The 24,758-nt window shown below is 65.6% G+C and overlaps 3 protein-coding genes across 3 annotated transcripts; 1 reads left to right on the plus strand and 2 right to left on the minus strand.

Moving 5' to 3' along the window:
* Nucleotides 1-87: 87 nt before the first annotated feature.
* TRIM46 (tripartite motif containing 46) lies at nt 88-7,774 on the plus strand. Its single transcript, XM_005532275.3, has 10 exons — nt 88-219; nt 1,745-2,000; nt 2,684-3,027; nt 3,533-3,676; nt 3,798-3,893; nt 4,009-4,262; nt 4,346-4,467; nt 6,289-6,588; nt 6,681-6,978; nt 7,114-7,774. Exons 1-10 carry the CDS (start codon nt 157-159, stop codon nt 7,487-7,489), a joined length of 2,253 nt encoding a protein of 750 aa, XP_005532332.1. The 5' UTR covers nt 88-156; the 3' UTR covers nt 7,490-7,774.
* Nucleotides 7,775-9,966: 2,192 nt separating this feature from the next.
* On the minus strand, nt 9,967-14,047 carry MUC1 (mucin 1, cell surface associated). Its single transcript, XM_005532355.3, has 7 exons — nt 13,918-14,047; nt 12,510-13,114; nt 12,251-12,324; nt 11,999-12,141; nt 11,605-11,723; nt 11,355-11,501; nt 9,967-10,480 (listed from the first exon to the last, which is right to left on the minus strand). Exons 1-7 carry the CDS (start codon nt 13,958-13,960, stop codon nt 10,406-10,408), a joined length of 1,206 nt encoding a protein of 401 aa, XP_005532412.2. The 5' UTR covers nt 13,961-14,047; the 3' UTR covers nt 9,967-10,405.
* Nucleotides 14,048-17,435: 3,388 nt separating this feature from the next.
* On the minus strand, nt 17,436-24,544 carry THBS3 (thrombospondin 3). The gene is made up of 23 exons (XM_005532354.3): nt 24,445-24,544; nt 23,525-23,731; nt 23,111-23,367; nt 22,916-23,018; nt 22,678-22,704; nt 22,331-22,413; nt 22,184-22,235; nt 21,956-22,104; nt 21,660-21,800; nt 21,430-21,507; nt 21,195-21,347; nt 20,983-21,093; nt 20,791-20,898; nt 20,408-20,567; nt 20,202-20,320; nt 20,026-20,078; nt 19,672-19,865; nt 19,419-19,597; nt 19,258-19,306; nt 18,909-19,105; nt 18,647-18,819; nt 17,659-17,798; nt 17,436-17,504 (listed from the first exon to the last, which is right to left on the minus strand). Exons 1-23 carry the CDS (start codon nt 24,521-24,523, stop codon nt 17,446-17,448), a joined length of 2,871 nt encoding a protein of 956 aa, XP_005532411.2. The 5' UTR covers nt 24,524-24,544; the 3' UTR covers nt 17,436-17,445.
* Nucleotides 24,545-24,758: the final 214 nt, after the last annotated feature.

Consider the following 24,758-nt stretch of genomic DNA (forward strand, 5'->3'; position numbering starts at 1 on the left):
CCGCCCTCCGGTGCCGGCGGGGCGGGCGCCGCCGAGCATGCGCGCCGCCGCCCCCCGCCCTCCCCCCCGCTCCGCCCCTCCCTGCAACACACCGGGGCGATCGCGGCCGCCGCTGCTGCCGCCGCCGCCGCAAGCACGGGCGCGGGGAGCGGAGCCATGGCCGAGGGCGAGGACCTGCAGACCTTCACCTCCATCATGGACGCGCTCGTCCGCATCAGCGTGAGCGGCCGCGGCGGCGGCGGGGGGGCGGACGGGGGTCCTCTGGGACCGGGTCGCCGTGGCAACGCGGCGGGGACTGGGGGGGGGGCGATGCCCTTGAGGGGTGGGCGGGCAGCGGACCCGCACCCCGACTCACCGCAGCGACCCCCGGGGAGGGCCGTCACCGGGACCCCCCGACGCCGAGCCACGGCCGAGCCGGGAGCACCGGGTGCGGAGGGGGCGGCCTCATCCCGGCCCCGATCTTGGTGCCCAGCCCGGTCCTGGCGCTGGTCCCAATCCGGGCTCTGCTGTGGGTCCGGCCCCAGTCCCCATCCCAGCCCCCATCTCCATCCTGGCCCCCTTCTCCCTGTCCTTCCCAGTTCCAATCCCAGCACCCATCCCAGTCCCCATCCCCATCCTAGCCCTGGGCCACATCCTGGCACTATTCCCAGTGCCAGTCCTCATCCCCATCCCAGCCACCATCCCCATTCCAGCCCTGGGCCCCATCCTGGTGCTGATCCCAGTGGTGGCCCCCATTCCCATTCCACTGCCAGTCCTGATACTGGTCTGATCCTGGCCCTGCTCTGGGCCCAGCCCCAATCACATCCCCATACCAGGTCTGAGTCCCATCCTGGGTTCTGATCCCAGTGCTGATCCTGATTCTGACTGTGCTGTTGGTCCCAAGCCTGATCCTGGTTCTGATGCTGGTACCAGTGCAGACCCCAGTCCTGGTCCTGGTGTGGCCTCAGTTCCCATCCCCAGTCTAGCCCTGGGCTTCATCCTGGTGCTGGCCCTGGTGCCATTCCTCAGCCTGCTCCCAGGCCTGATCCTGGCCATCATGCTGGTCCCAGTCCTCGCCCCTATCCCAGTGCTGGTCCTGACACTGACCCTGGTCCTGGCTGTGGTTCCAGTACTGACCCTGATCCTGGCCCTGCTGCTGATCCCAGCTCCATTCCTCATCCCAGTGGCAGCCCTGATCCTCATCCTCATGCTGATCCTGCTGTTTGTCCTCATCCCATCCCTGGTGCTGGTCCCAGGCCTCATTGTTGCCCTGATGATGGTCCCAGTCTTTGTCTCCATCCCAGCCCAGGTCCCAGTACCAGTCATGATCCTGGTCCTGGTGCTGATCCTGGCCCTGGTGCTGATTCCAGGCCCTGATCCTGGCCCTGGTGCTGATTCCAGGCACTGATCCCGGTCCTGGTGCTGATCCTGGCCCTGGTGCTGATTCCAGGCCCTGATCCTGGCCCTGGTGCTGATTCCAGGCACTGATCCCGGTCCTGGTGCTGATCCTGGTCCAGGTTCTGGCCCTGGCCCTAGTACTGACCCCAGGCCCTGATGCTGATCCTGACCTTAGTGCTGATCCCAGCCCTGCCTCTGGTGCTGGTCCTGGCCCAGATCCTGGCCCTGGTGCTGATCTCAGCCCTGATGCTGATCCTGGCCCTGGTGCTGATCTCAGCCTTGATGCTGATCCTGGCCCTGGTGCTGGTCCCGTCTGGTCCTGGCCCCATTGTGCTGCCGGTGGGTGACGCTCCCGCTCTCTCCGCAGACCAGCATGAAGAACATGGAGCGGGAGCTGGTGTGCCCGGTGTGCAAGGAGATGTACAAGCAGCCGCTGGCACTGCCCTGTACCCACAACGTGTGCCACGTGTGTGCCAGCGAGGTGCTGCTGCAGCACGGCCACCTCTACTGCGACCCCACCTCCGAGCCCACCTCGCCTGCAGCCACCCCGTCCACCCGCAGCCCCCGCCTGGGCCGCAGGGCTGTCCCCAAACCCGACCGGCTCGACCGCCTCCTTAAGTCAGGTGGGGCTGGTGGGGCTGCCAGAAGGGACAGGGGCAACAAGGGGATGGCTGGAAACGACAGGGGTGGCTGAGGGGATGGGGACAGGGATGGTTGGAGGGGTTGGGGACAGCTGGAGGGGACAGGGATGGTTGGAGGAGATGGGGACAGCAGAGGGGATGGGCATGGCTGGAGGGGACAGGGATGGATGGTTGGAGGGGTTGGGGACAGCTGGAGGGGACAGAGATGGCTGGAGGGGACAGGGATGGATGCTTGGAGGGGCTGGGGACAGCAGAGGGGATGGGGATGGCTGGAGGGGACAGGGATGGATGGTTGGAGGGGTTGGGGACAGCTGGAGGGGACAGGGATGGATGGTTGGAGGAGATGGGGACAGCAGAGGGGATGGGGATGGCTGGAGAGGACAGGGGTGGCTGTAGTGGATGAGGACAGATATGGCTGGAGGGAACAGGGATGGATGGAGGGGAGGGGGATGGCTGGAGGGGATGGCAGAGGGCAGAGGAACAACAGAGGGCATGAGGATGGCTGAAGAGGACAGGGACAGGAATGGCTGGAGGGGTTGGGAACAGGGACAACTGGAAGGGATGGAGATGGGGATGGGGATAGCCCCCTGGGCTCCCCCACGGGAGGGCTGAGGGACTCTGGGGCTTCGTGCCCTACTGACCTCCTCCCTGCCTCCCTCCCACAGGCTTTGGCACCTACCCGGGGCGCAAGCGGGGTGCTGTGCACCCCCAGACCGTCAGCTTCCCGTGCCCCGCCTGCCAGCGGGACGTGGACCTGGGCGAGCGGGGCCTGGGCAGCCTCTTCCGCAACCTGACCCTGGAGCGAGTGGTGGAGCGGTACCGGCAGACCATCAACATCAGCGCGGCCATCATGTGCCAGTTCTGCAAGCCCCCGCAGCTGGAGGCCACCAAGGGCTGCACGGAGTGCAAGTCCAGCTTCTGCAACGAGTGCTTCAAGCTCTACCACCCCTGGGGCACCCAGAAAGCCCAGCATGAGCCCACGCCCCCCACCCTCACCTTCCGCCCCAAGGTACGGTCTCCCCGTGGGTCCTCCTGCCCTGATGGGGGATGAAGGCTGAGAGAATTGGGATTGTTCAGCCTGGAGAAGAGAAGCTTTGGGGTTACCAAATTGTGGCCTTCTAGTGTCTGAAGGGAACTTTTGGAAGGATAGGGCAAGACTATTTACAAGAGCCTGGAATGACAGGACAAAGGGCAGTGGGTTCAAATTGAAAGAGAGAGAGTTTAGGTTAGATGTTAGGAAAAAATTCTTATAGTGAGGGTGGTGTGGTACTGGAACAAGTTGCCCATGGAACTTGTGAATGCCACATCCCTGGAAGTGTTCAAGGCCAAGGTGGGGCTCTGAGCGATGGGGTCCAGTTGAGGATGTCATGTCAGGTGGGTTGGAACAAGATGATCTTTAAAGTCCCCTTCCAAGCCCTACCATTCTATGACTGTGAGCTCTGGGGTGCAGGGGTGGGACTCTGCAGGGGTGGCGGGGGGTGCAGAGCCGCGCTGAGCCCCGCTGTGCCGCGCAGGGGCTGATGTGCCCGGAGCACAAGGAGGAGGTGACTCACTACTGCAAGACCTGCCAGCGGCTGGTGTGCCAGCTCTGCCGCGTGCGCCGCACCCACACCAGCCACAAGATCACCCCGGTGCTCAGCGCCTACCAGGCCCTCAGGGTAAGGGCTGCTGGGTCCAGGCCGGGGCTCTGTGGAGAATTGGGGACACCACAGAGCCCCAGTGCAGATGGGGGGTGTGGGGTGGGGGATGCCAGCACCACATCTCATCACCTTCCTGCAGGAGAAGCTGACAAAGAGCCTCGCCTACATCCTGAGCAGCCAGGACACGGTGCAGACCCAGATTGCTGAGCTGGAGGAGACAGTGAAGCACACGGAGGTAAGGACAGTGTCTGTCCCTGTGCCGTCCCTAGGCAGCAGTGGCACAGCCAGCCCAGTCCCCTGTGGTCCCAGGACGTGCCACACGCTGACCCTGCCGTGTCTGTGGCCGGCAGGTGAACGGCTCACAGGCCAAGGAAGAGGTGTCACAGCTGATCCAGGGGCTCTGTGCCATGCTGGAGGAGAAGCGGGCCACACTGCTGCAGGCCATCGAGGAGTGCCAGCAGGAGCGGCTGGCCAGCCTGCACGGCCAGATCCGGGAGCACCAGGCCATGCTTGAGAACTCGGGCATGGTGGGCTACGCCCAGGAGGTGCTGAAGGAGACTGACCACCCCTGCTTTGTCCAGGCTGCCAAGCAGCTGCACAACAGGTACTGGGCTGCAGGCACAGGGCTGTTGGGGCACTCTGGTGCCCGAGGTGGCACCCTGACATCCCTGCTCTTCCGTGCTGCAGGATCCTCAGGGCCACCGATTCGCTGCAGAGCTTCCGTCCTGCAGCCAACGCCTCCTTCAGCCACTTCCAGCTGGATGTCAGCAGGGAGCTGAAGCTGCTCACTGACCTGGCCTTCATCCGAGGTAAAGGCAGCGGGACCCGGGCACCGGCTGTGCCCCGTGCCAAGGCGCAGCCCCCCCGGGCAGAGCGGGTCCCTGCCCGCCTCGGAGCTGCAGCTCAGCCAAGGCTGCCCAGGGCCGCGCTCGGGCAGGCGCTCGCGGATCTGCCGGTGCCCCCTCCCCGTCAGGGACAGCCCCCGCCCCAACAGCCCCCAGAGATATCCCTGCCCTGCCCTGTGCCAGGGCACCCGGGCCAGGGGCAGGCAGGCAGGGCCATGGTGCCAGGTGAGGGCAGCAGGAGTGCCGGAGGGTGAGTACGGAGCTGCCCCGCTGCCGGGCAGGCGCTTCCCGCAGGGCAGGAGCCGCGTGGCCCTGCCGGACCCGCTGGCGACACGTTTCAGACCTGCTTCTACCTCTCTTTGTTTATAGGCTGCGGCCGCTGCCGAGGCGTCACCGAAGTAACTGAGGCAAGTCACACCCCTGCCCCAGAGCCGCCCCGCTCTCTCTTCCCATCCCTCCATCCCTCCATCCCGCTCCCACCCTGGCCCCGCTCCGCCGCCATCCTCCATCCCCGTCCTGCCCGCTGGCATTGGCAGCCGGTGGCTCTGCCTCCTCCATCTGCCGCCGCTCCTCCTGCCCTCCCACCCCCTCTCGCCCCATTTCCATCCCCCTCTCGCCCCATTTCTGTTTCACTCCTTGCTCTGTTTCCATCCCCTTCCTCGCTCCATTTCTGCCCCCCCTCACCCCATTTCCATCCCCTCTTGCCCTTTTTCCATCCCCTTCCTCATTCTATTTCTGTTCCACTCTCACCCCACCTGTCCCATTCATCACCCAATTTTCTGTCCCCTTCTCATCCCATTTCTGCCCTCCCTCACCCCATTTCAACCCATCCTTTCCCTATTTCCACTTCTTGTCCTGTTTCCATTCCCCCACTTTGCATTTCCATCCCAGTTTCACTGTATTTCCATCCATCTCATCCCATTTCCATCCCATTTCTCACTCCATTTTCATTCTCTCCTTTCTCCATTTCCACCTCTCTCCTTGTTCGAATTTCTTCCCCCTCTTGTCCCATTTCCATCCCCTTCCTTGCCCCATATCTGTCACCCCTTCACTCCATTTGTGTCCACATTCTTCCCCCATTTATGTTCTTGTCTGCACCCCATTTCTGTCCTCTTCCTCCCTCCATTTCCACCCCTCTCCTCATCCCATTTCTTTTCACCCTTGCCCCATTCCCATCTGCCTCCTCACCCCATTTCTGTCCCTTTCTGCATCCCATTCCCACCTTGTCCTTGCCCCATTGTTGCCCCATTTCCATTCTTCTTCTCTGTATTTCCAACTCTCACCCCATTTCTGTCCTCTTCCTCCCCCCATTTCCATCCCTCTCCTCGCCCCATTTCTACCTCCCTCCTCATCCTGTTTTCCTTCTCTTCCTTGCCCCATTCCCATCATTTCCTCACCCCTCTTCCACCTGCCATCCCTCCATCTCCTTCTCACCCTGCCTCTGTTCATGCCAGTACCTTCTACCAGCCTCCATCCCCATCTCCTCGTCCTCCTCCTCTTCCACTGCCTCCATCCTCTCTCTCTCTCTCTCTTTCCTCCCTCCTGACTTGCACTCGGCCTGTCTGGTCCCTGGAGCCCCACAGCAGCAGCTCCTCTGTCTCCCTGACTCTCGCTCTCCTCCGGTGCCAACACACGGTCTCCGCAGTCAGACCCCTCTAGACTCCGCTGGTTGTGCGTCCGTCCGTCCGTCCGGAATCCCGGAATGCCCCCTCCCTGCGTCCGGCCGCCTCCCCGCCCGCGGGGTGGGGGATGCTGCCTGATGCCCGCCGCTGCCTCTCCCCGCAGCGCCCGAGGCCCCCGTCATCGACACGCAGCGCACCTACACCTACGACCAGATCTTCCTGTGCTGGCGGCTGCCGCAGCACTCGCCGCCCGCCTGGCACTACACCGTGGAGTTCCGCAAGACCGACGCCAAGGCCAAGGGGCTGAAGCTGTGGCAGCGGCGGGAGGAGGTGCGGGGCACCTGTGCCCTCGTCGAGTACCTGGACACCGACAGCGTCTACGTGCTCCGGGTGAAGGGCTACAACAAGGCGGGCTTCGGGGACTACAGTGAGGACATCTACCTGCACACGCCGCCCGCCCCAGGTGAGAGGGGTGGGTGCTTGGATCACCCCGGAGCGCCCCGCTGTGCTGTCCCGCTCAACTTCCTCCTCCTCCTCCTCCTCTCCTCCCCACAGTCCTCAACTTCTTCCTGGACAACCGCTGGGGCTTCAACCGGGACCGGCTGGCCATCAGCAAGGACCAGCGCGCGGTGCGCAGCGTCCCCGGCATCCCCATGCTGTTTGCCGCCGAGCGCCTGATGACCAGCTGCCACCTGTCCATCGACCTGGTCATCGGCGATGTGGCCATCACCCAGGGCAAGAGCTACTGGGCCTGCTGTGTGGACCCCAGCTCCTACCTGGTGAAGGTGGGCGTGGGGCTGGAGAGCAAACTGCAGGAGTGGTTCCAGGTGCCGCAGGACGTGGTGAGCCCCAGGTGAGCGGGGTGGTTTGGGGGGTCCAGGGGGTCCTCTGCCTGTTCCTACCTCCCCAGAGTGCACTGGGGTGTGGGGGGATCTCCAGGCTGTCCCGTGGGCGTTGGCACCAGGACTCACACGTCCCCCCTGCGCAGGTATGACCCCGACAGCGGCCACGACAGTGGGGCAGAGGACACGACGGTGGAGGCACCTCCTCCCTACGCCTTCCTCACCATCGGCATGGGCAAGATCCTGCTGTCGCACGGCTCGGCCCTCACGTCCCGCGACCCCAACGGCTGCACCGTGCCCTTACCTCCACGCATCGGCATCTGCCTGGACTATGAGCAGGGCAAGGTGAGCTTCTACGACGCCGTCTCCTTCCGCGAGCTCTGGGAGTGCGGCGTGGACTGCTCGGGGCCCATCTGCCCGGCCTTCTGCTTCATCGGAGGGGGGGCCCTGCACCTCCAGGAGCTGGTGGCCAACAAGCAGGAGCGGAAAGTGACCATCGGGAACTTTGCCAAGCTGGACTGAGCCGTGCCCGCGGTCCCCGCGCGCCGCCGGCTCTGCCCCCCGGGCACCCCGCGAGCGCCGGGGTCTGGGGGGACACAAGTGGCCAGGGAGCAGAGCATAGCAAGGGTGGCCCCGACCCTGCCACCACTGGGGACAGGCCAGGTGTTTGTTTTTTTGGGATGGGGGGGATGGGGACAGCTTTGCCGTCCCCTCCTCACCCTGCCCGCCTGCCCCTAGCTCCGGCTCAGCCCGAGGCTGCTCTGGGCTGGGGCTGTGGCCAGGGCTGGCAGAGGCTCAGCCCTAGAGATGGGTCAGGGAGGGGGACGGGGCTGCACAGGGAGGGGGGGTGGAAAGTGGCAGTGGGGTGACAGTGGAGGGGAGAGGCTGGGTGCTGGTTGGGGTGGGGGAGGCAGCTGGGGTGGGGGAGAGGGCGGGGGGAGGCTGGGCTGGAACAAGGTGTGAAGATGTTTTGTAAAATGGCTCATTTTCAACGTGGATCATCTGGCTGCAGCCAGGCACAGCCCCTGGACACAGCCAGCGTGGGGTCCCTCCCATGGGCTGCTGGGCACCTCGGTGCCGCCCGCTCTGCCCTGTCCTTGGGCAGCAATGTGCCTGGCCAGCCCTGCACGTGCTCTGAGGGCCACACTTGGCTCCCGTTACACCTCTCAGTGCCCAACTACACATGGCTGGGGTGGGCTGGGCCTGCGGGGTCTGGATCTGACCCCCAGCACCGTGGGGCTGTGCTGGCAGTCCCACACCGGGATCCGTCCGAGCTGCTGTCATTTCTCCTGGGTTCTGTTACAACAAACGCTGTATTTTCATGGTTTCCTACAATAAACTGCGATGCCAGACTCCTCCAGAGCCTCCCTGACACAGGGGGGCCATGGGGTCAGGGTGCCAAGGGACCAAGGGGCCTTGGGTCTGGGTTGGCTGTGGGGTCGAGGGGGTCACAGGGCTGTGGTGCTGGGCTGGCCACAGAGCTGTGAGACCAGGAATGTCCAGGGCCATGTCCAGGGCCATGTCCAGGGGCGTGCACGGGATCGGGTCCATGGGGCTGAGCTGTCCTTTGGGCCATGGCCAGCAGGTGCCAATCCTGCCCAGCCCGGGCAGTGCTGACGTGTCATGTCCTACCCGTGCTCTGCCCAGACACGTGGTCAGTGCCACCCTGTCACGGGCTGTCAGGGGGCTTCTGGATCAGACATCTCCTCAATGGGCCTAGAACAAATTCCTTCTGCATTGCTGGGGAGTCTCAGGGGTGGCCAGTCCATCCAGGGGGGCTGCTGGGTGCTGAGGTGTCAGAAGTGGGTATTGGAGCTGGACCCCCCGCCCGGGTACTCTGCATGGCAGGTGGAGTGGCCACGGGTGGGGCAGGGCCCTGCCTGGGTGGGTGCCTGTCCCTGGAGATCCCAGCCCCTAAGTTGGAAGGGGAGGGGGCCACAGGGCCGAGCTCTCTGCAAACAGGCAACTCTTTGTAGGGCCCAGCCCTGCAAATCAGGCCCCTGTTCTCACTCCTGGGGCCCTGCCCAGGGCTGGGGGGGCTGAGTGGGGAAGCAGCAATCTCAGGCACACCCCATCCCCTACAGGGCTCTGCCCTAGGCACACGACCCCATGCCCAGCTGGCAGAACAGATCTGGGGAGCGGGGTGCTACACTGTGCCAGAGCCTCCCCATTGGTGCACCCCCCACAGCAGTCTCAGGGAGCCCCTGTGCTCCAGAGACCCCTTGCCTGCACCCCAGCACAGCTCTGATAGCTCCCAGCACATGCCAGGGTTCCCAGGCACCTGGCACAGCCATGGGCCCCACCCAGAGCCCACATTCTGCGGCTGAGGGATCCGTCAGCTGCCCGCTGCTGGGCTGCTCCTGGGGCTGTTCCTGGCCAAGCACTGGCTCCTTGCCTGTGACCACATGGGCTTTCTTCGGGGAAGGTTTGGTTCCTTGTTTTTCTGCCTTTTCAGCAGTTGCCAAAACACACCCAGCGCCCAGGAACAAGCCCAGCTCAAACTGGGGCTGCCAGGGGGCCAGCACTGTGCTCCGGGGATGGCTGTTCCCAAGGTTTGTGTCCTGGCACACGGCTCCCCGGTGCCACCACACACCCTCTTCCTCCAGCACCCCCCAGAGCCTTTTGGGGCTCACTCAGGGAAGACCCTGAGCCTGCAGAGGCAGGGGAGGGGAGCAGGACACGCTCCCAATGACACACGTGCAGCTGCACGGCCCCGGCACCGTCACATTCCGCCTGTGCAGCCATGGGGAAACCGGACGCATCAAACGAGGCACGTTCGGTGGTGAACAGAAACCGAGAGCGCGGGAGGGATGAGAGGGATGGAGTCTGGCGGGACATGTCACATGCAGGGACCAGGGACACGGTGACACCCCCAGCACCAGCCCCAGGGCTGCCTGGAACGGGAAATGAGAGCCACCACCCACGCCGAGGCCGGCTGGGTGGGTGACAGCCACATAAGGGAGTCACTGTCCCAGAGAAGCCCCCCTGCCACACATGGCTGCCCCCATCCTTTTATTTCAACCTCGATAAATATTCCCCGGCCGAGGACCTGCCACCCCACCGAGCCAAGCCCGGCATCAACACCCGGCAAATAGAGATATTTGTATAAAATAACACCACAAAAAGAGCCATTGAATCCCCGGGGGTGAGCGCAGGGGGAGCACGAGCCCAGTCCTCCACCCCCGGCACGGAGCAGGGTTGCAAAGCCAAGCGAGTGCGGGGACCGTGGAGTGTGCGGGACCCTCCCTCACTCTTTGTTCATCCAGTTCTGTCATGTGCACGAATCCGGCTGCTCCAGAACCATCCGGCTCCCGCTGCCCACGGCGAGGGGCCGAGCAGCACCGGGGGATGTGCCCGGGGCCGGTGCTGCTCCCCCAGGAGTGGGGGGCTGCGGCCGCCCCCTCCCCTGGGCAGCCGCCCTCCTTCCCAGCGCGCCCTTCAGAGGTTGTCGGAGCCGGCGGTGGGGTTGGTGTAGGTGAAGGTGCCGGCCCTCGTGGTGCTGCTGCCGGCCACCTTGGGGACAGGAAAGGCGAGGGGATGTCACAACTGGCCTGAGCCCCCACCCCAGGGCAGCAGAGGAAGACCTGCACCCTTCTCCAGGGCCGCTATGGGCAACCAAGAATTGCATCCTCCCGTCGTGGTGGGCTGCTGCCCTCAGCCGCGGGCACTGTGGGCACCCTGGGCCCCCACGGGCACCCCGAGCCCCTCTCCCCCTGCGCAGGAGGAGCCTCGGTGGCCCCGGCCGTGTTCCCGCACGATAAGCCGGCCTGGCAAGTGCGAAGGTAAATATTTACCCAGGCCCCTGGTATTTGCACAGGGTGAGCTGCTCACAGAGAGCCAGAGCAGCTGGACACGGCCTCCGCCCACAGCCCCGCATGGGGAGAGCACAGGGCACGGGGCGATGGGGCGGCCCCGGTGCCCAGATCGCCTTGGAGAGCCCTTGAGCCTCCAGGCAGCTCCCTGTGCCACACCCAAAGCTCCAGTTTCGGAGCTGCTGGTGCAGGATGAGGGGTGCTGGCTACGGGAATCATCAGCCCCCCACCAGCTCTGCAGTGCTCCATGGCCAAGGATGCCGTGACAGCAGGAGGGTCTGGCTGGGGCACAGCAGAGCAGGAGAAGGGGCAGGGTGGGCAGGCAGCGAGCTCCCTGACGCTGCTGGGGTTGCAGGGAGCTCCCTGGAGCCAGGCTGGGTCTGCCCACGCCGGCCGCACACCCGCTCCCAACGCTGCTCCAGCCAAGCGTGAACGTTACGCTCACCTCCCGGAGAGGGAAGAGCTCCCCGGACTCCTGCCATCCCCGTTAGCCATTAACCCAGAACCCGGGGGATGCGCCCCTGCTCTCTGCCCTGGCAGCAGCCGGGACCCCAGGGATGGGGCTGTCACCTCACCTGGCTGTAGGGGTTGGCTTTGCTGTTGGGGGACACGTAGCGCCCGTGGCTCTGGTACTGGAGGTATTCAGCCATGGGGTGGTAGGAATCTTTCTGGCTGAGCAGGTCCAGCTTCCCTCGGCTTTTCCGGCGGCAGGTGCAAGTGGACTTGGGGAGAGAGAAGAGGTCAGGGCTTGGCCGGTGTGGGGACAGGGAAAGGGCACCAACCAGCAGAATGCAGGCGAGGACTGGGGTGGGGATGGGGCCTCACCATCAGGAGGAGACAGGTGAAGATGCTGAACAGCAGCAGGATGCTGACCAGGACCAACAGAGCGATGGCCCAGTCGGGGACCACAGGCACTGGAGCTGGGAACATCGCCGCTGTGGAGCCTGAAAGGAGCAGAGCTGTGTCTGCACCACTGGCAGAACTGGGGCAGAACCCTGAGAGACCCCTGGGACAGGACACCAGGGCCTGAGCCCTCCTGCATGGCATCCACTTGCTCTTCCCAGTGCTGCCTGACACAGACACTGGGAATGGGCACCGGCTCTGCCCGCTGCAAGCCCCAAGCCCATCACAGCACCAAGCAGGCCCCTGCCTCAACCAGGATGGGGCAATGCTCATGGAGCCCCCCAAGCTCCCTCCCCAGCCTGGAGCCTCCCCTCACTCTGGATACTGTCCAGCTGTAGGCCCATGATGAAGCCATTCTGGTCCAGGCTCTTCCTCAGGCGCCGCTCAGCAGCGTCGGGAGTGACGGCGTCGCTTCCGTTCCCAAACACGAGGGTGGACCGGACCTCCACCGAGCCTTGGCTGCACGGGAGAAGGCATCAGCACCCAGATTGCCCCCTGAGGGGCTGCATACCGGGGGGATACACCTCAGCATACCAGCCCCGCTGGCACTGCTGCTGCTGCTGCTCACCTGTACCGCAGCTCGCTGCACCCAGCGTAGGTCTGCGTGCCCATGCAGCCCGCGCAGCCAAAGACGTGTTCAAACTGGAAGGAAGCATTGAGGTCATGGCCACCTCCCCACAGACACCCCCTTTCCTGTCTCCACGCAGAACTGGCCTGGTGGCTGAAGCTGCTGGCAGAAGGGATGCTCGGGGCGCTTCCATGGAAAGCCCTAAGGTGGCTCCTTCCCAGCACGGCCCAGGGCCTCTGCTGGTGGGGCTGGGACTCACCATGGCCAGGACGGTGTGGCTCAGGCTCCTGTACTCCTCTGACGCTGGGTCACGCAGGCTCTCATTGAAGCTCCTGTTGATGATGCGGAAGGACAGCGGGACACGGACGAGCAGCTGGACAGCAGCAGGCAGCTGGGCTGTGGTTTTGCTGGGGTTGGGACCATGCTGGGTGGGGGTCTGCCTGTGAGCCGTGCTGCCCTCAGACGTTATCTGGGTGGGAAAGACCTGAGCACTGGTGCTCCTGTTGCCTCTGGTGCTGCCATCCATGGTGGTGGGAGCGGCAGAGCTGCCGTTGTGGGGGATCCAGCTGCTGTTTGAGGTGGCATTGGCATGGGGGATGGCTGGGCTGCTGGGGACAGGCACCACAGTGCTGTTGGATGTGCCATTGCCTCTGGAGCGGTTGCCAAACTGGAAGTTCGTGGTGTTTATGCTGGGGAACACGGTGGCATAGGGGAAGACAGAGGTTCGGGGTCGGCTGCCCCCTGTGCTTTTGGGGAATATGTTTGGTGACAAGGTGGTGGTGGTTGTTTCCGTGGTCATCTCCACGGTGGTCGTTTCGGTGGTTTCCATCTCCATGGTTGTCTCGGTGGTCATGGCACGTGTACCTGGAGAAACCCCTGAAGTCAACGGCTGCAGCCCAGTTAGGGAAGGTTTTATTTACCCAAAACAGCTCATCAGCTGGACACTGTGGGAAGGACCACAAGCCCCAGGAGCCAACATCCAGTGTCTCCATCTGCCCATGAGGCTAACGAGACCTTCAGCAACACCCCACGATCGGGGCTGGGCACTTGTGGCACCACTGAGGGTCCAGGTGGAGCTGGCTGGGCACTGACACCAGCACCATGCTCAACCCTGCAGACCCTTTTGAGGTGTCCCTGACATGCTGGGGGCTCAGACATGCCACCCAATAAAGCCCCCCTCGCTGTGGGTGACAGGCTGGGGTGTCCCCATGCCCTCCAGACCTGCCTGGCCTGGCTGTGGGCCAGTACAGGCAGCTCCCGGGCAGGTTCCCAGCGGGTGCTGCAGGAGCCGGCGGCACTGGAGGAGAGCCCAGGGTCCGAGTGCTCACCGGGACACACCTGCATTCCAGCCCGCAAGCCCCGGGCACAGCCTGCTCCGGCTGGTCCCGGCACAGCCCAGCTCTTGGCCGAGCCCTTCGGACACGGCAGAGGGGCCGCAGTCTGAGCCCCCAGGTACCGGCTTTCCTGGGCACAACCAGCCCCGGGTCGCTGCAGCCCGGAGCCAGAACGGGAGAGGTGACAAGTGTCCCCGCTGCAAGGATGCCCCTGGCTCCGGTGTCCCCTGGTCCCCACTTTGGAAGGGACCCCGCTCCCCCTGTCCCCGTTCCCCCCCGCCTGCCCGGCTCCCCGCCCGGCTCCCTCTGGCTCCAGGTGCCCCAGCCCCTCACCTGTGCCCAGCACCAGCAGCAGCAGAAGGACAGTGAACGCCATGGGGCTTGTCCGGGGGGTCCCGGCGCCTCGAGGGGCTCGGCGGCTGCTGCTGCTCTCCCGTTAGCTGGTGGCACTCGTCTCAGGCCAGGGATCCGGAACTGGCAGCTCCACAGCGGCCGGAGCTTTATAGAGCACCTGGAGCAGGTGGGGAGGCCCCACCCCGCTGCCGGCTCCAGGGAGGGGGGTCGTTCTGCCCCACTTGGCACAGGGGTGCCACCGCTCCGACGGGGCCCCGCAGCATCAGGACCCCAGGATGGGTCCCTCACGCTTCCCTGGCTTGGGGGGACACCGCTGGCAGTATCTGCGTGCCGTGGGCGGCCCCAGCCTCGGGTGGGGGCACAGCACGGGACAGTAGCCGGGCATCCTGGGGCAGGGGCGGCAGCAGCATCTGCCCGGCTCCCTGGGCTGAGCCACGGGCCCCAGGACCTGGTGGGGACATAGGGGGTGGTGCATACAGGGGACACGGAGTACCCCAGCCCCTCGTGCAGGGGGGGCCTCATCCTCTGGCTCAGCCCAGGGTTAATCATTACCGTCTGGTCATCGCCCCGCCCTACATTCAAATAAACACCAGTGACCCCCCCCGAAACGCTTACGCAGGTACAGCCCAGGGCCCCACGGCATCCCAGTAGGTCCCAGTAACCTCCCCCCAGGTCCCAGTGCCCAGCAGGCACAAACCCCCATCCCCATTCAGCACACGGGTGATGCCAGGTGCCGCGTTGGGTGCCAATGCCCCACCCCAGAGGTAACACCCCCGTGCCTGGGCGCGTGTGACATGTGCTCCTGGCACGGATGGGCATCAAAAGCTACTGTGGTCCCGCTCTGCCCCTGCCCTGCAGAGAGTCCTGATCGCTGGGAGAGCCCAAATCTCTCAGGAGGGTGCTGATTCCTGTGAGGGTTCCAGCTCCTGGGGAGGCCCTGGTCGGGTCCCCCACACTGGCTCCTGGCCAGCCTCATGTGAAGCCAAAGTGCTACCCCAGTCACGTCAGAGGGCTCTGAGGTGGTGCTGAGAAGGGGAGCAGAGAAGGGGGACCCTCTGTGCTGCAATGACATGAGAACAAGGGATGGATGGGCCGGGTTTCAGTGCAGGTGGAATGGGACCCCCACAGCAGCCACAGCCTTGGCAAGCCAGGACACGTGCAGGGAGGTGCAGGGAGGTGCACAGAGGCGCAGGGAGGTGCAGGCAGCAGCTCTGAGCAAACATGTCCTTCCCGAAAGGCCTCACCATGGGAATGGCTCTCCCCGTGCAGTGATGCTGACCCCTGCCGCCCTCTGCTCATGCCCTAATCCCCGACCCTGCTCAGCCCTGGGGGCTTTCCCCTGGGCATTCCCCCCCCAAAGCAGGGAGTTGAGGGCTGCAGTTTTCCTCCTGCAGACACCCACACTGTGTGGGGGGGCTGAGGGGCAGGAGGGGGTCCCAGCAACTGCTCTCACACACCAGCCCAGGCAGCAGGGGCCATCAGCCCACCCTGTCCATGTCTGGTGGGTGCCATGTGCCCACTGCCATCACACCCCATGGTGTCTCATGGGTTCTATCTGCCCATCGCCACCCTGCCCAAAGGATTCCGTGTGCCCAGCCTCACCATGTCCAGGGGGTCTCGTGTCCCCACACCCACCATGTCTGGTGGGTCCTGTGTCCACCCTGTCCGTGCCCTGGGGATCCTGTGTGTGCATCCCCACCGTACCCGGTGAGTTCCTTGCATCCACCCTGTATCTGGTGAGTCCTGTGTATTCACCCTGTGAGTTCCCCACGTCCAGCCTGTCTGTGCCCGGTGGATCCCCCATGTCCATCCTGTCCATGCCCAGTGGATCCCCCGTGTCCGGCCTGTCCGTGCCCGGTGGGTTCCCTGTGTCCATCTTGTCCATGTCCAGTGGATCCCCCGTGTCCAGCCTGCCCGTGCCCAGCTAATCCCCCTTGTCCAGCCTGTCCGTGCCTGGTGGATCCCCCGTGTCCAGCCTGTCCGTGCCCAGTGGGTTCCCCATGTCCATCCCACCTGTGCCTGGTGGGTTCCCCGTGTCCAGTCTGTCCATGCCCAGCTAATCCCCCGTGTCCATCCTGCCCATGCCCGGTGGGTTCCCCATGTCCAGCCTGTCCGTACCCGCTGGATCCCCCGTGTCCAGCCTGTCCGTACCCGGTGGATCCCCCGTGTCCAGCCTGTCCATGCCCAGTGGATCCCCCGTGTCCAGCCTGTCCGTGCCCGGTGGGTCCCGGCTCGGTCCGGTGGCCCTGAACCTGCAGCGCCCCCTGGCGGGCGCGGCTCGCCACGACGCTCGCGCCGCGCACCGGCACCTACGGACGGGACCGGCACCGGCACCGGGACCGCGACTGGAGTGAGACCGGAGCGGGAGGGGGATTAGGACTGGACCTCTACTGGAGTGAGACCGAGAGCGGGATTAGGACTGGAGTGAGAGCGGAACCGCTACTGGAAAGAAACCGGGACCGGAACCGGGAGCCGACTGCAGTAATCCAGAGCGGGAGTGAGACCGATACCGGAGCGAAACTGGAGCGGGAGAGGGACTAGTTGAGGCAGCAGGAGACGGAGCAGAAGCGGAGCGGGACCGCAGCGGAAATGGAATCGGGAACCGTACTGGACCGGGACAGGAGAAAGAGCAGAAGGACCGGAACAGGAGCGGGAACCGCGGTCGCCCCTCGCAGCTCGGGAACGCGGGAGGAGGCACTCGGTACCAAGCGGTGATTTCACCTGTCCCGGTACTCCCGGGGAGAGCCAGCTGCGCAGGCACCGGCTCCGATCCCGGCCCCAACACCGGAGGGCAACCTCGCGTTGCCCTTTTAAGAGGGGCCCGGTGCCGCCGCGCCCATTGTCGCCGCCGCCGCCGCGGGGCGGGGGGGCCGGGCCGGGGCCGGGGCCGCGCTCCGGGGCGGGCGGGGTGGGGGCACATTCCGCCGCGTTGCCGGGACAGCCGTCGCCGTGGCGACCGGTCCCTGCCGCCGAGCCGCGGTGCGCGCCGCGCAGTTCCCACGGAGCGGCCCGGGCGGCGGCGGCGGCTCCACTCCCTCCGGGGCGGCGGGAGGGCCGGGATGCGGTGCAGTGTTGTGCTCTCGCCCACCAATATTGCACTCGTCCCGGCCTCCCGCCGCCGCGGCCTGCGCCGGGGGGATCGGCCGGGCGCTGACCCAACGCCGCGACCACCGGGAGGACGGCGCGGGACGGAGCCGAGAGCACGGGGAGGGGAACCCACGGCCCTCTCGGGCCAGCGGGAACCCCCAGGGACCTGGCGCGCAGGCTAGAAAACACTCAAAACTTTATGGCCAGGCGTGGGGCAAGGACCGGAGCGCCCGGGGCAGGCGTGGGGGGAGCCCCGGCACTGCGGGGCCCCGGTACTGGCAGTGCAAAGTCCGCGGGGGGCCGGGAACGGGGCCCGGCCGGGAGGAGGGGCGGGGCCCGGAGCGCCCCCGGGTGCCGCTGGCGGCGGGAGCCCGGAGCGCCACCGGTGCCGCCGGCAGGGGAGGCCCGTGCCGGGCGCGGTCACTCGCGTCCCTCCAACAGGAACCGGCGGAAGGGCTCGAAGTCGGCAGGGATCGTGTCTGTGGGGAGCAGCGCGGGGGGCGTCAGGAGCCGGCCACGGGAGAGAGCCCCGATAAAGCCCCCGGCCCAGGACTGACCCCACCGCAGGGGCGAGGGAGGGGATGCTCGGCCGGCCGCCGGGCAGGTGCGGGGGTCCCGGGGGGCCCTGCTCACCGTTGCAGCGGTACTGCAGGTTGGACCAGATGATGTTCTCCTGGGAGAAGCAGAAGACCCCCAGCCGGCCCCCGCGCATCGTGGTGTCGATGATCACACCGGAGTCGGCAACCAGCTGAGGGCCCTCGTACAGACGGACCCTGCGGGGGAACGGGGCCCGAGCAGTCAGCAGGCCCTCACCGGGACCCCACCGGGGCCAGCTCCGGGATTCCACCGGGACCCCGATCGGGGCAGACATCGGGATCCCACTGAGACGCCATCGGGACCAGCACCTGCATCCCACTGGGACCCCTCCACGACCAGCACCGGGCCGCGGGTATCCCGACCCGGGGACGGTGGCACCGGGCTAGAGCCGGGGCATCCTGCGGGGGGCTGGGCCGGGGCACCGGACCGGCTGGATCCTCGGGCCGGGGCCCCCCGCCGTGGCCGGGCTGAAGCCCCCCGAGCCGCCCCCGGCCCGGCCCCGCCGCCTTTGTCGGGCGCTTTGCATGTGAAAGGCGCCGGCGGGGTCGCCATGGCGACGGGACAATGGCCCCGGGGGCCCGGGGGGCGGGGGGCCCGGCGGCGGAGCCCCCCCGCCGCGGCCGCCCCGGCGGGAGCCTTAAAGGAGAAACGCGGCTGCGGCCCCACCGGGCAGAACCCCTCCCCAAGGCCGACATCCCCCCACCACGGTGATCTCACGGGGCTGGATGCTCCCCTACGGCCAGTATCCCAACACTGGGGTGGTCCCACAGGGCTTGATCCCCCCCATGCCGGCATCCCCTCACTAGGGTGGTCCCAGGACATACAACGCCTCCTCATGCACATCTTCCTACCCCTGAGGTGGTTCTGCAGGGCAGGACCCTTACTCATGGTTATCATCATCTTCACTCTAGGGTTGGTTTCTCACCAGTGACCCCCTGGTGTGGTCCCACTGGGGCTGGACCCCAGCCTGCACCGTGGTGAGTGCAGCCCCCACCCCAGCGGCCCCCATGCCCCCCCTGCTTACCTGATGTAGCCCACCTGGGGCCTGTGTGCCAGCTGCCAGCGGTAGGACGTCTTGTCCCTCCAGCCGACGTTCCGGGGGTCCTTCCAGAGCAGGCGGACGTGGTCGGGCGTGTGGCCCGTGTGCCACAGCGCATTGCGCAGGTGCTCCCCGGGGCCCGTCGAGGATTTCACTGCCTGCAGGTGCATGGGGGCTTCAGAGGGAACCTGAACGGGGGGGGGGGGGGCGCGGCCGGACCCCGCCCGTGGGTGGGGCCATCACCCACCTTGAGCTGCAGCCCTGGCTCAGCCACAGCACGGAAGGGGGTGGCCTGCCAGTATGTCTGCTCCGTCTGCTTCCACATCACCACGTAGAAGCTGGCGCTGTCCTGGTAGCTGAAGATGAAGCCGGCGTAGTCATCGTCGGTGATGGTGTTGACATGGAAGGTGCCCTCAAAGTCCACCCCGTTGAAGGCCGTGTAACCTACAGGCAGGAAACGCTGCGGGGAGCCCCCTCTCCCCACGGGACCCCCACCCTTCACCCCTCTGTGGGGCAAAGAACTGACCCTCACTCCCCTGCACAGTGAGAGTAGGGAGGCTGCCCCCAGAGCCTGGGGGTGTGTGAATTTATCTTACCCACAGCCAAACCCGGGTCACTGTTCATGGTCTGCACGATCTCCATGCCCTGTGGGGGAGAGCTGGGTGAGGGGCACCCCAGCACCCCTGGGAACCTCCTGGTCCCTTCAGCTCCCACTCTGCAGCGCAGCCCCCAGAAACACGGGGCGCAGCACCCACACCTGGTTGAGCACAACCCAGTTGGGGTCGATCTGGGCGTCCCCCTCGGGGTCAAGGATGACAGTCTGGTAGGCGCGGAAGTCGGTCAGCGTCACCTCGGCGCTCTCGGGGCACACGTCCAGCTGGTCCACCACCGTGTCGTTGTCAAAGTCCTCCTCACAGACATCACCCACGCCGTTCCCTGCGGACAAGTGCCCAGTCAGGGCTGGGCTGAGCCCACGCAGGTCCACCTCCCCCTGCCCACCCCATGCTCACCGTCCGAGTCCTTCTGGTTGGGATTGGGAATGAGGCGGCAGTTGTCTGGGCCAGGTGCCACATAGTCCGGGATGCCATCATTGTCATCATCGTTGTCACAGTCATCCCCCAGCCCATCGTTGTCTGAGTCCAGCTGGGAGCTGTTGGGGATCTCAGCGCAGTTGTCCTTGGTGTCCTGATGCCCATCCCCATCACTGGGAGCAAGAACAAGGTCAGAGCAATGACAAAACTGGGGATGTGGAACCAGCTCCCCAAAAACCCCATTGTCCCTCCTGACAGGTCCCTGACCCAGGAGCCCAGTTCTGCCCCCAGGGACACAATGGGGAGGTCACCCCACTGCAGTGCTGTCCACACCTGTCCTCGTTGGTGTCACAGATGTCTCCTACCAGGTCACTGTCCATATCTGTCTGGAGGAGAGCGGAGCCCTAGTTCAGTGGACATCCTCGGGCAAGGAGGAGGACCCCCTGCTCCCTGCTGGGCCAGGCCCCACTCGTCCCAGGCCCCCTGGTCCAGCCTGGCCCCAGCCATACCTGAGTGGGGTTGCTCATTTCAGGGCAACTATCACAGGCATCCCCAACACCATCCTCATCCCGATCAGTTTGCAGAGGGTTGGGCACCTTGGGGCAGTTATCCAGCATGTTGGGTATCCCTGCAAGGACAGCGCTGAGTGGATACCTCCCCCACCCTGGTGGAACAGCCTCCCTGGCACAGCCAGGTCAACCCAACAGCGGCTCACCGTCCCCATCAATGTCATTGTCACAAGCATCCCCCTCGCCATTGCTGTCCGTGTCCCGCTGGTCATTGTTGGGCACATTGGGGCAGTTGTCACAGGCGTCCCCAAAGGAGTCAGTGTCCGAGTTCTGTTGGTCCTTGTTGGGGAAGAGCCTGCAGTTGTCCTGTGGAGAAGAGGATGGGGATATTGGCCCTGCGGTGGTGGGCAGACAAGAGGCCAGGGTCCAACAGTGGTCAGGGCAGAAAGACGTCTCCAGCACACTGAGACCATTTCCAAGCCACCAGCCTGCTGCTCCCCAGCAGAAGCATCTTGAGGGACTCAGAATTGAGCCAAAAGGAGAAGCCCTCCTAGAGCCACTGGCACAGCCACCCATCCAGCACAGCCACCTCCACATTCTTGACTCCATCACCATCAGCATCGTCATCACACTGGTCCCCAATTCCATCGTTGTCAGCATCCTCCTGCCCAGAATTGGGCGTCAGACGGCAATTGTCCTGCAGGCACGGCCAGCATTAGGAACAGGGAGGAGATGAGGTCTGGAGCACAGCCCTGCTGTGGATCCCATGCCCTGCACACACCTGCTTGCAGTGCTTGTTGTTGTCAATGCAGGGCAGGGGCTCATCCGGGTACCCATCCAGGTCTGTGTCTGGCCCACACACGTTGCCGTTGCCAGCCCAGCCCACATTGCACTGAATAAAGAGGAGATTAGGGGCTGGAAAGGGCCCTGGAAGGACCAATGCTGCCATGCTGTACACCCCACACCCTCCTCCTGTCCCTGTCCCCTGCTCACTGCACAGGAGATCTCCCCATTCCTCTCAAACAGGCAGAAGCCATTGATGTCGCAGGGGTTGGAGGTGGGAGTGCTGCAGGACCTCTGTGGGATGCACCCGGACGTTTGGTTGCCCACAAAGCCTGACTTGCAGGGCCCGCACTTGTAGGAGCCCTGGGGGAGAGAGGGCAGGGGTGGGATGAGGGGAGCTGAGCGGCCCCAGGAGCCAGGGAGGGAGCGGGACAGCGCTGCTCACCAGCGTGTTGGTGCAGATGGAGTTGGGGTCGCAGCCCCCATTGTTGCCATCGTTGCATTCATCGATATCTGTGCAAACCTGTGAGCGGCGTAGGGGGAAATGATCACCTTGGATCTTTCCCTCTGCCCACTCCTACCCCCAGGAAGCTGTCCTCCTCCACAGGCAGTGCATTGTCCTGCGCTCCAGACATCCCATGGGGACCCAGCTGAGTCCTGTGGCACTGCACTCACCTGCTTGCTGGCCCTGGCATAGTCCACCCCCACGCCAGAGACGGTGTTGCCTCGATAGCCACGGGGACAGGGCTCGCAGCGGAACCCGGGGGCTGTGTTGATGCACTTGGAGCCAGGGAAGCAGGGATTGGCATGGGCACACTGCAACACCGGGAAAGACACAGGCTTCATCCTCGGGCACAGCATCCCACCTCTCGCTTCTCAGGGTGGCTGCTGCCCCAGGCCACCCCGAGGCAGAGCCTTCCTAAGAGGAAGAGTCCTCTGTGGGGCTGCTGATCCCCCCAGACCATGCTCACCTCCTCGATGTCAGCACAGTGCGTGCCGTTGCCCTCCAGCCCCGGCGGGCAGGGCCCGCAGCGGTACCCAGGGTACTCGTACGTCTCCATGCAGTCCACACCGCTGAAGCAGGGATTGGGGTTACAGCGGGACCGGTGCTCGTGGAAGCCTGAGGAGAGGAGAGGCAGGTGAGGGGTGAGACAAGGTGTGCCTTTGTCCCCCGAGGTGGGAGCCTCGCCAGCACTCACCGCAGACCTGGCACTCCATGATGGTGTTGCGGATCAGAGACATCTCCTTCACCTGCAAGGCAGCAGAGCATGGAGCATCAGGAGGCACTGTGACACTGTGCCCCAGAAAAATCCAGCCCAGGGAGTGCCAGTAACCCTCAGTCCCACCTGGTCTCTAATGTCTTCCCGCAACTCGGTGAGGACTTGGTTGAAGAGGGTCAGCTGCGTGACCAGTGCTTTGGTCTGCTCACCTGCCAGCAGCAGAAAGGAAAGGTCAATCCCAGGACAGACAAAGTCTCCCTGGGCTGTGGGCTGGGACTGCTCTTCCCTTTGGCACTGAGCTGGGAGAATGAGGCACCAGACAGCTGGGTCACACAGGGCCCCTTCTCCCTTAGCACACCCCACACCCTCTAAAGCCACATGGGGCACTGGGACAGGCTGTGCAGGGATTTCTGCCTCTATAGAGCCCCAAATGCCTCATGCCAGGCAACGTGGGAAGCAGAGCAGGGACTTACCCAGGATGGAGGCCAGCACGCTCGTCACTGCAAGGAGAAAGATGAGACATTACCAAATGCTGCTGTCACACCCCAGCAGCCTCACCTCACATGGTCACTCCTGGTCAGCACACGTGCAGCAGTGTAGCTCCCACCTGTGTGGGGGGACACTGGGCCAGGAGGGACAGGAACATCCCTCTGTGCTGTCACTTGTGCCACAGCCCACACAGGTGACCCCAAAAGCCCCCCAGGCCATTACCTGCACTGTGAATGGACTCATCTCCTTGGAAAGGGCACTCACTCAGGGCCCCCACACGGCTCATGGACCCTCCCAGGATCAGCTTCATCGACTCTACAAACCCCTGACGTGCGTGGGGAGAGGCAGTCAGCGTGGGGGGCTCTGCCCAAATCCAAGGGTGCCTTGGCTGGGGGCCTCAATCCCCCTGGCACTCACCTGCATCCTCTGGTAAGCCTTCAGCCCTGTGCGCACCTCGATGGACTCCACCTCAGCCAGGGGGATCTCAGACAGCTCAGGCAGCCCCACGCTGGAGTCCATCTGCTTGCAGTCGACATAGAGCTCCACGCTCAGCGTGTCCCTGCGGAGCCCGCTCAGGCGCACGATGACAGAGTGGCTCTGCCCGTCCGCCACGTGTGCGTGCTGCAGGTTGACCGAGTGCACCTTGTTGTCCTCCCGCAGGTACCGCACCAGGACTGCAGAGGAGCAGGAAGGGGCCATCAGCTCCCCCTCAGCACCCTGGGACCGGTGTGGGCCCTTTGCTCTTCCCTGCAGGAACTCGGTCCCGTTTGTCTCGGAGCACTGGGGCAAGAACAGGGCCAGTCCTTCCCCTCGCAGAGGGCACCCACCTACCTTTGTTGATCTTCCCCACGACAGAGATCTCCAGCCATCGGGTGTTGTCCTTCTTGGAGTAGAGGCCGAAGAGGGTCCCCCCCTGCTTGGGGGGCAGGCGGAAGGTGGAGAGGAGGTACACGTCGTTGACAGTCAGAAGCTCCATGCGGATCTTGTGGGCCACGCTGGCCATCTGCCGAGCCTCGCTCACGAGCAGCAGATCGATGACTACGAGACACAAGCACCGGGGTCGCCTCTGCACCGGCAGCCGCAGCTCCGGCCGGTGGCTACGGGGATGCTCGGTGCGGTCAGAGCGGCCGTGCAGTGGGGGTGTCCCTGGACCGCCGGGCTCTGGGGGAACCAGGGAAGCCCCGGGGGCTCCGGGGCCGCCCCCGCGCGGTGGCGCTCCAGGACCGGCCGCGCCGCCGAGCGGGATCCGCGGAGCCCCCGCACCGGTGGGACCGGCAGAGTCCCGGCCCGGAGCCCGCCCCGCTGTTGGGGCTTCCCTGCATCCTGCCCCGCGGAGACCCCCGCGGGCCAGCCCCAACGAGGGGCGGCCAGACCGGGAGATCCCGGAGGGACGGTCGGGCCCCCGGTACGGGCTCGGGGCGCTTAGGGGGCAGCGCGGACAACTCGGTCCCGCTGCCGCACGGTGCCCTCCTGTTCCGTGCAGACGCACCGGGCAGACCGAGAGGGGCTCTGGTGCCGGGGTCAGCCCCGCCGTGGCACTCCCCCGCGGCCCCGAGCCAGCATCGGAACCGGCGGCCACCCCTCGCCCCGGGGTGAACGTTCCAGCGTCCCCGCTGCCCGCAGCCCAGCTCCCCCGGGGCGAGCAGAGCCGCTGTCAGCGCCCGTGGGACGGGGTCCGCCGACCCCCGACTGCCTCCCGTCCCGCCGCCCCTTCGGGGCCGCCCCACCGCCGCCCCGAGCCCCTCCAGTACCTTGCAGCCCCTGACGCGCCGCGGCGGCGGCGCCCAGCAGGAGCAGCGCCCGGAGCGCGGGGCTCCCCGGTGCCCCCATGGTGCCGCCGGTGCCGCCGGTGCGGAGCGGAGCGCGGCGGGGCGGGGTGGCGCACGGGGGAGGGGCCGGCGGGGCCGGCGAGGAGGAAACAAAGAGCCGTCAATCACCGGGCGCATCCCGGGGACACCGGCGGGCGACCGGTGGCCGCTCTGGTCCCGGAGGGGGGTACGGTGCCGGCGCGGCGCACTGGGCCCGGGGCTACGGTGAACCCGCCCGGCACTGCCGGTCCCGGGGC

This window comes from Pseudopodoces humilis, chromosome 31 (genome assembly GCF_049639895.1).
Source record: "Pseudopodoces humilis isolate 2021_Gansu_Grassland_sample_001 chromosome 31, ASM4963989v1, whole genome shotgun sequence".
NCBI lineage: Eukaryota > Metazoa > Chordata > Aves > Passeriformes > Paridae > Pseudopodoces > Pseudopodoces humilis.